A 9,708-nucleotide genomic window follows, 5' to 3' on the forward strand; every position below is an offset into this window, starting at 1 on the left:
ATTTCAATATTTTTTATATGTTTATATAAATTATCCACCTTGATTAATGGGTGCTCGAGCACCAAAAAATAGTACGTGGGTCCGCCCCTGTGACCGGATCAGTTTGTCGGTCACGTCGGTGAGTCAAGGAGGAACTTACTTGTGTCATTATGATAATACAAAGCAGAAAAAAATCTCCCATTATTCTTGTCTGTCAAAATTCTCGTCTCTGTGTCAATTTTAACGGTTTTTTTCTTTTCTTTTTCAGGATGATAATTTGAAGAAAAAGGATGAAAATTCAAATTCTTCGAGGAAAGTGGCAGCACCAAAATCTTCAGATAAATTTGCACCAAAATTTGATGGATTGAGATTTATTGAGACGCTGGTTACTGCTCATAGATAAGTTCACCAAAAGGGCAGAAATTTTTTGACCGATTTTTAGGAAAATATTATTATCAGAGGAAAATTATGAATTGTGTGATACCCATTTTCTTGAAATTCATCTTTTTTTTTTTTTTTTTTTTTTTTTTTTTTTTTTGAGTTCCTATTATGGGTGTTTTGTATAACTCAATTGGCTAATTGATGACTCTGTTTGAGAGCTCTGTTTTTTGTTTAATCTGAATTGAAGGAAGAAAGAGAGCTTTTGCTTTCTAATGTGTTTCGATAAATGATTGGTGGATTTGTTTTTTTTTTTTTTGTATAATAGTGATGTCAAGTCAATTTGGGCGCCCTTTGACAATTTTTGGAGGATGATTTTAATAATATACAATTCAGCATAAAATATTATATTCACACGGTATTTAACTACAGCAATATTTATAGACATGATATATGATATTATATACTTACGGTAGATAATGTATCAACTTTGTATAAAAATATAATAATGTATAAAAAGGTTATTTCAGATAATATTAGAAATATGGGCCATTTCGTGTAAATATTTTCTCCAAATAGACATAAAGTGTTATTTGCCCTTTTTGATACTCCGGTTTCAAATTCTTGGAGGAAAGTGGCAGCACCACAATCTTCAGATAAATTTGATGGATTGAGATTTATTGAGACGCTGGTCACTGCTCACAGATAAGGTTACAAAAGGGCACAAAATTTTTGACGGATTTTTAGGAAAATATTATCAGAGGAAAAAATGAATTGTGTGATAACCATTTTCTTGAAATTCAACTTTTTTTCTTTTTGGGTTCCTGTTAATATTATGGGTGTTTTGTATAACTCAACCAGCTAATTGATGACTGTTTTTTTTTTTTTTTTTTAATCTGAATTGAATGGTAGAGGAACAAAAGAGGTTGAAGGAAAAAGGTTGTTTTTTCGTTCGTATGTGTTGTCGATAAGTTTTTTTAATAAGGGTGATGTCGAGTCAATTTACGTGCACTTTTCAGTTTCTGATATTCCACCGCGAGAGCTTAAACGTATGTGAAGAAATTACTTACCCCCTGTTTGGATGGTGGTTTCCCATGGTTCATTAATGTATGATTTTGTTAAAATTTTTTTTTCATTATTTTTAATCTTTGGTGATATAACCATTAAAAAGTTCTTTTATAACCTCCTAAATTGTTTTTCCCGATTTTTTTTTTTTTTTCCAATTTCTCACCCATCCACCCCACCCCACCCGCCGGTACCTTTATCCCACAACCACTCACCCCACCCACCCCTCCATCACCCACTACCCCTCATCACCACTAATCCCACCCACCCCTATGTTCGGTTTTATTAATATATATAAACTAATTTAATTAAGAGTTAAGAGTATTTTAGTAAACTTACAAGGTTTTATACGATGCAAGCGTACTATCTATCAAATATTATTAAACCACAATAAACGATACTATCCAAACATTGTGTTCATTAATACGACATACAATACAACACCATTTACCATACCGTACATTAATGAACCACGCAACCATCCAAATGTAGGTTAGGCAACCGTAATTTTTTTTTTTTTAAATCTTTGGTGATATTTAAACTCTGATCTCCTAAATTGTTTTAAAGTTTTTTTTTTTTTTTTTTTTTTTAAATTTCTCACCCGTAAAAAAGACTAATATATTCGGATTCGCGCCACGTAGAGCTCTATTTGAGCGAAGCGCTACCTACCAAAGATTTTTTCATACTCAGGACTCGAATCTAAGATTTGACCAGTTTGAAAGTCGTATTACTACAAAGATTTGACCACACATATGAAAAGACCTTCATAACCTTTACATATACAATTTTAAATTAAGATGAATTTTAGGAGGAAAGGATAGGAATAACATTAACTAAATAAAGTATAAATTATTAAATTTATCTTAAATACCCATATAAATTTAGTATGCTACCCTCATTTGGACCATTGTGGCCAACATCAGTGTGGTCAAAAGACCTTTGCGTTAAAGTTTTATCTACTTTATTGATCGTTGAAAATGGAACGAGGGATTTTACTTTCTTTTGGGTTGTATGAAATTGATTGGTGGTGGATTGGTTTCCTTTTTGTTTGACGGTAATGTCGAGCCAATTTGGGCACCCTTCAACAATTTCAGCCTTTGTGGAATTTGTTGCCTTTCACCAAATAATGCTATCTATAAAAATTTACTCACATGAGAAGAAGTTACCTATAATATTTTGTCTTTGCTAACATTTAAACTTTGATCTCTCTCTCTCTCTTTTTTTTTTTTTTAATTTCTTACCTACTTCATTGATCATCAAATTACGTGTGCAATTGGTGGATTGTTATGGTATTTCTCATACTCCCTCCGTTTCAGTTTACTTGGTTCTTATATTAAAATAGATGTTTCTTTTCTAATTGTCCATTTTAACAAATCAAGAGAGATTTATTATCTTCTTTTAAGATAACCTTATTATAAGTAAATATATAAAATAATAATACTAGTAGTTAAATTTAGATTTTTGAAACATAATAAATAATAATAATTTAGCAAGATAAATCTCTTATAAATAATTTCTTAAGAGAAATGGCAAGGGCAAGTAAAATGGGACGAAGGGAATAGCTAATTGGTTGATCGTTTTCATTGTAAACGTTTTGACAGGGACCAAAAGCCAAAAGGCAAGACCATTTCTTTACCTTTACCTTTTCTTTATCTAATTGGGACACATGGCATGATCAAATTACCAGAAAACAAAAGTAGGAAATAGGCCATAGCAGAGTTTGTTGAATTTGGTGTAATAAACGATTATCGTGACTTGTTATTCAAGTCAAATTGGAGCGACGTCACAAGTTGATTTTTGCAAGCAGCTTTGTTTTTTCATGGCATGTGGGCTGTGATTTACATATACAACATCTCGAGGAGTGAACTATCAAACAACAACAGTATACCCAGTATGATTCCACATGATGGAATGCGGAGAGAAGGCAGGTATCATACGCTTATTCACTATCTCTTGTAGAGTAGAAAAGTCGCTCCCGATAAATCTTCGGCTCAAGAAAAATGTTTTCAAAATAAAAGTAAATGTAAAAGCTCCAGTGAAAATACTATAAAAAAGTAGTGAATTATCATATGCACCTAAAAAGCAAGGGCAGAGGTGGAGTATAGGAAACGGATATGACAAAACTCAGTAGTTTTGTAGGAAATAGATCCGGCAGAACTTAATAGTTTTAGTTCAAATTATTATGTTTATCTTAAGAAATTCATTTAATATTTACACAAGCTATTAATTCAAAACTCAGTAATCCAAAAAGACTAAAATCACGACATTGCTTCACCTCTGTTTAAAAGTATAACGTTTTGACTTTTGACAACTTGTCCTTCTACACAATTGTCAAGATAGAAAAAAAAAATCCCACATGCACTTGTCCTGAATGCTTGTCTGGTCTGTTTTCCAATTACTTTTTCTTTTCTCTACCGGGGGAGAGAGGAGGGGGACTGGGTGGGGAATGAACATTTTTCTACTCTTCTTTTGGTTTGTAATGGGAATATTCTTTTAAGTTCGTCGTCTGATAAAGACGGATTCAGTATTCAAAGTTTATGGAGTCATATAACGATCTCGAGTTAATATATAATAATAATTGACTTAATGATTAAATATTCACAAATATTTAATAGATATTTTAATATATAGATAAGATATAAGTAGAAGTCACTGAATTCCCGTAAACCTATAAATAACACATTCGATTCACCACTAGCAACCAAGGTCCAGCCAATTAATAGGACGAAAATTGTGAAATATCAGAGTTTGAATTTTAATAGAGACAAAAAAAATATATTAGGTGATTAGGGATGGTAGTAGAATAAAACGGGATAGGACGAGGGGGGTCAAAGCTTCCCTTGTCATAATTTTACCCCGCCTTGCCTTGCGCTGCCACGTTTATTCCCTCATTTTCTTTATTTTTGTAACTAAATAAAATGATGGTAATTTCTTCTTATCATCCTAACTTTACGGGCGGAGTTGTCCAAAGTGAGAGATATGAGGTACCCAGTAAAGTGTGTGTAAGCTTAATCCCACATCATCGTCATTAAAAAAAGAATTTCTTTTGGATTGTTCATATATCTTAAATGATAAATTAGTAATTCTAAAGTAATTTCTGACGGTAGAGCACACTACACCACAAAAAAATGATATAGAATTGGTGTTTTAGTTTAAAAGTTACAGTTGCATATATATGGATATCGAGTCAACCCCATCCTAGTTGACATTGATTCATGGTTGAGAGGGATAAGCAATCTCTCCATTTATTTACTTTAACTGATAATTATCCGTACAATAATGGCTTTTATCATATTTAAATTGAATTCATATAATTTTATAGAGCTAGAGTCCATTTGCCTATGTGATCGATCAGGGGTGGAACAGTTGGATCAAAGTCAAAATATAACCTGATAGGCAAGATTTTGTTTTTCTTGTATGTCATACTCTTGTTAAATTTATAAAGAGCTTAACTTCTATATAACCTGTCTATAAAAAAAATTGGGATTAACGAGTTAAAATATATAGATAATACAACAACATACCCATGTGTCCATGAAATGGGAGTGCGGGAGGGTAGAGTGTCTTGTGACATTACATACTACCTTGGGATAGAGGAATTTATTCAGAAAGGCAAATTTCGAAAACAAAATATATAGATAATGTAAAACAAATTCACTTTTAGTGTATGTTAAATGGAAAAAAAAAAAAAAAACTCCCATTCAGTATAGAGATTATGAGAAATTGGCACCCTGTGGCCACTCGGCCCATTAAATGGAAATAATAATAATAATACAACTTCTTATTATTTGCAAGCTTTAGCCTAATTTAACAATTTTAAGTTTGCAAACTGTAGCGAACTACAATATCCATATTTTTTAGACCCAAATTCAGAACTTTTAGATCATATACTTCCTCTGTCGTTCTCCTCCATTTCGAAATCTTTCCGGATTTTAAATTTCTCTTCAATTTTTCGTTTCACAGTCAAGTACTACAGTATATATAAGACACTCGTCTAAAAATGGACCTGATTTCTTCTTTTTGTTTTTTCTCGCCAAGAAATAAATAATCGAAAGAATGTATAAAAAGAAAAGTTTCAGTATGGAGAAGAAGAAATAGTATACAATAGGATGTGTTAATAAACAAGAAACTACACGCAAGGACCTTAAAAATGGCAAGGTCAAAGGACAAAACTTGTTATACTTAAAATTTTATCCGTAGGGCAAATGAGGTCAAAAGGTCAAGACCACCCGCCTCTAAGGCTATTTTTGTAAACCAACCTTAATAAAATAATTACAGGTCCCAATTATAATGTTATATTTAAGTAAATGAAAGTATTACATAAAAAAGAACCAAAAAAATAAAAATTAAAAAAAATATTCATCATTCATTTATTTAACATTATGATTAGAAAGCCACTGGCTATCAGCATAAGCACCATTGAAAAGTTAGCACCTTTTGAAGAATGACTCTTTTGTTCCTCAGATTTGCCTTCAGGCTGAACAATATTACTGCAATTTAGGCCTTCTTTGTCCTCTTTGCACATATTTGCAAAAAGGCCAGGTGGATATTTGCCATAGAGATTTATGTAATTAAACATTGTTGTAGCACATCCATTTTGCACATTATTTATCTCTGTTGAATGTTTGCAGGCTAATTGCTTGAATGCATTGCAACATATTGTTGAATTGTAGTGAGGTCCTTTGCATTGGCTTGTTATGACAGTGTAGTTTTCCCTCTCAAAATCAATGGGACAATCTTTGAGAAAATAAAAACAGAAGAAGTCAGGAAGTGGCGGAGCTAAAATTTTCACTAAAGGGATTCAAGATATAATCAAATAAACGAAGGAAGAATTCAAATAGATTCAACATCTACCATAGTACCATATATACATAAAAAGTAATATTAATTCTATATATACATTAAATTTTTGGGTAAAGGAGAACCCTTGCACCCCTAGCTTCATGCATGAGTCAGGACACTATATAACAGAGAAGCCAACACACACGATTAGAGGCAAATGATACTTCAAGCAAGAGTGTCAAATTTAGTCCATGAAAATAACTCATTCAACTTGTTCAAACTTGAGCCGGTTGGCTAAATATATATGTAATCAAGGGCAAGTGTACTAATAGCCGACTGGAGGCATATTAGAAAATTACGAAATATTAATATTTGGCGACTTTAGGATCAACTTCAGATCTCCGAGACTGAAGTTGAAAATTCAGGTATGACTTTTCAAACTTCAAATATACGAGTCTGAAGTTGGGACTGTCAAGCCAAACTTCACATTGCTTGTGCAATTCGAACTTCAGACAATTAGATCTAAAGTTAGGCTTGGCAGTCCCAACTTCAAAACAGTATGTCAGAAGTTTGAACTATCAAGCCTAACTCCAGACTCGTATGTCTGGTTTTGAACATCAGTTCGCATGAAGTTCAACTTTAGACATACATTAAGGTTTGAAGTTAGCAATTACATTAATCTTCGTCACAATATTATTTACCATAACTGCTTTCCTTTTGGACTTATTCCTTTTAATAAAACGTTTCTTCTTTGTTCATCTATAGAGATCAAAACAGAAACTGATTGTATTGATAGGTAAAGTAAGCAACATCAATCAATACAAAGTCCAAAACTATGTACTGTGTCCATTAATCTTCATTAGAGTAACGAAAAATTAAATTGTAGTGAAAGGAAAAGTAAAAAGTGTCAATCACATGAACAAAGCTAGAAAGTCCATAACATCAATTTTCATTCCATTTTTCATCTGCAAGTATGATTAATATTTGATTATGCTATTTATTATTCATGAAAAAGAAGTGGAGGTGGAGCAGACAGCGTTATTCGAAGTTTGCCAACTTGATTACAAGTTAAACACTTTAAAAAGCTGATATTACTTGAATAACACATGTAAAATTGACTACCAGGGCCATTCCTACATATATTCATGGGTCAATTTGGGTTATTAATCAACCATTTTGACCTAAACAAACAATAGACACGTTATGGCTCAAACCATTTATTGATTCAAACCATTTTTTTCCCGTAACTAACCATTTTAACATGCCCAATTATAGTTCAATTTGTCTAGATGTTACAATTTTTTGAGCTATCAAGAACATAAAGAGCACGTTTGTTTTAAAGAAAAAGCAACCAAAGAAGGAGAAAATACATCATGTCATAAAATTAATTGCATTAACATAACAATTAAAAATCCACAGAAGAAGAAAAATAAGATAATTAGGAGAGATTAAATTGATACTAACTTCCTTGTTGTTGAAGAAGGGCACGCCCCGTTTGAACACGAGCCTCAAGCACATCATCTATTCATATACAAAAAGAAATAAAACATTAAAAAAAAAAAAAAGATCAATTCTTTTTATTAATAAATATTGTAATATGAATATTAAAAAAACAAGAACATAAAAAAAATATCGAGGAATTACGTTTGATGTACAATGGAGAAGAAGAAGTTAGACCAACAAGAAGGAAGAAGAGAAACAAGAAGAAGCATTTTTCGAAGCCCATCATGGCTTCTCTTCTTCTTTGGCAAATATTATGAATCCTTAATTTATTTATTTTTTTGCCAGAATTTTGTTTCAAATACAAAGGAAATTAACGTTTGAACATTTTCACAAATTTGTTTTTGTTTAGAGAGAGAAATGTTACATCAATAAGGAACAGAAACTAATGAAGAGAAAAGAGAAAGACTCGGAGAAGGTAAAGGCTTTAAATGTGCTTTAATTTCTCTACTTCCAAACGTCTATTAGATAAAAATGAATTAAATGTTATTTAAGTTATACTACTTCTTTTTCTGTGACAAAAATGAATTTAATGTATCATTATTCATTAGCGTTGTAGGGCCATATGATCTTCTTTTTTTTCCAGCCAAATGAATTTTCACCAGTCACCTAAAAAGATAATTGCGACTAATCTATATATAATAGAAAGCTAGGCATAGACAATCCTATATAACACCTCTCTATGGCCAAGGATCTTATTTATCTTTTTTCTCCTTTTTTTGGCTTTTTTCTCACTTTTCTCAATTATTTCATGTTAAAAAATAATTTCCATAACTCACATTTATTGATTTTCATAACTTCTATTTTAATAGCACTCTTAAGTAACCTCTAAATGACTGCTTTGAATAACCTGTAAATGGGGGTATATTTCCACTCCTCTTTCCGGTACATATTGTTCATTATGGGTGCTTTAAATAATTAGTAAATGGGTGATTTATTTCACCTCCTTAATGTAGGTTTGTACATATTCCAAACCTCCATATTATAAATTGACGCCAAGAATGTATCAGTTTTCATTCATACTATTTTTGCATTTGTCATCATTTTCTGTTTATTTATCTATAGTCAAGCATTTGTGTTCATACTTTACGTGATTTATCGTGATGATTTATATCATGGGTTTTAGTGTTCTTATGTAGCCCACCTTTATTATCTTATGAATTAGCATGTAGTTTAGGGATCCGTTGATAGAGGATTTTTATCATATATATAGTTGAATTCAGGAATAAGTTTTTGTAGTTTAATTTTTAATGTTTCCCTTAAATTTTCAGTCTTATGTCTCATAAAGTATTGGAGTGGTGTCAATGAGATTATTTTTGTTATTTCAGATACCACCTACAGTATAAACATTTGATATGTATTTTTCATATGGATCTTCATCTGAAAGACAAGTTGCATAAGGTATATAATTTTACTCCTCTGTACAATATATACATAGCTATTCAATTATTTTTTGACTTATGTTACATGTAATTTTTATAGGAGAACAAAATGAAAACGAGCCCTAAGATAAACGGAGTTGAGAAATAAGTACTTTTAACGAGAATGATCCATTGCGCTGGACCTTAATCCTCATGAACCTCTTAAAAATCACCTGAATGTAGATTCCAGAAGAAGTATCACGAATTATTTTTCTTCTTTGAGGGGTTTACTAATTACTGGTGTTACCAATCTTGATAATTACTAATCCATAGCTTAATGAAGACTGTATTCCATTATTAATATTTTCTTTGTTCCTAAGCCGAAGGATGATCCCGTAGGTGTTATATTATTAAGTGAGTCATATTTTTGTCAAGGCTTGCTAAAAACTCTTTCGTGACAGGGTATCATTTACTCCGAAAATTATATTGTACGTAACTTTTTGCTTGGTATGGAGTTCTCATTTTCATGAGGCTTTTGGAAGACTTGAGTTACTGTAACATATAATGGTATAGGTCTTTTTCTTATTCTAGAAGTTAACGGTCAAAACCTTTATAAATTCTTGAGTATTCATATTTAAATTCA

The 9,708-nt window shown here is 31.5% G+C and overlaps 1 protein-coding gene across 1 annotated transcript; it reads right to left on the reverse strand.

Moving 5' to 3' along the window:
• Window positions 1-5,525: 5,525 nt before the first annotated feature.
• On the reverse strand, window positions 5,526-8,109 carry LOC132054797 (GPI-anchored protein LLG2-like). Its single transcript, XM_059446770.1, has 3 exons — window positions 7,849-8,109; window positions 7,669-7,725; window positions 5,526-6,159 (listed from the first exon to the last, which is right to left on the reverse strand). Exons 1-3 carry the CDS (start codon window positions 7,931-7,933, stop codon window positions 5,789-5,791), a joined length of 513 nt encoding a protein of 170 aa, XP_059302753.1. The 5' UTR covers window positions 7,934-8,109; the 3' UTR covers window positions 5,526-5,788.
• Window positions 8,110-9,708: the final 1,599 nt, after the last annotated feature.

Source organism: Lycium ferocissimum, chromosome 4, assembly GCF_029784015.1.
Source record: "Lycium ferocissimum isolate CSIRO_LF1 chromosome 4, AGI_CSIRO_Lferr_CH_V1, whole genome shotgun sequence".
Taxonomy (NCBI): domain Eukaryota; kingdom Viridiplantae; phylum Streptophyta; class Magnoliopsida; order Solanales; family Solanaceae; genus Lycium; species Lycium ferocissimum.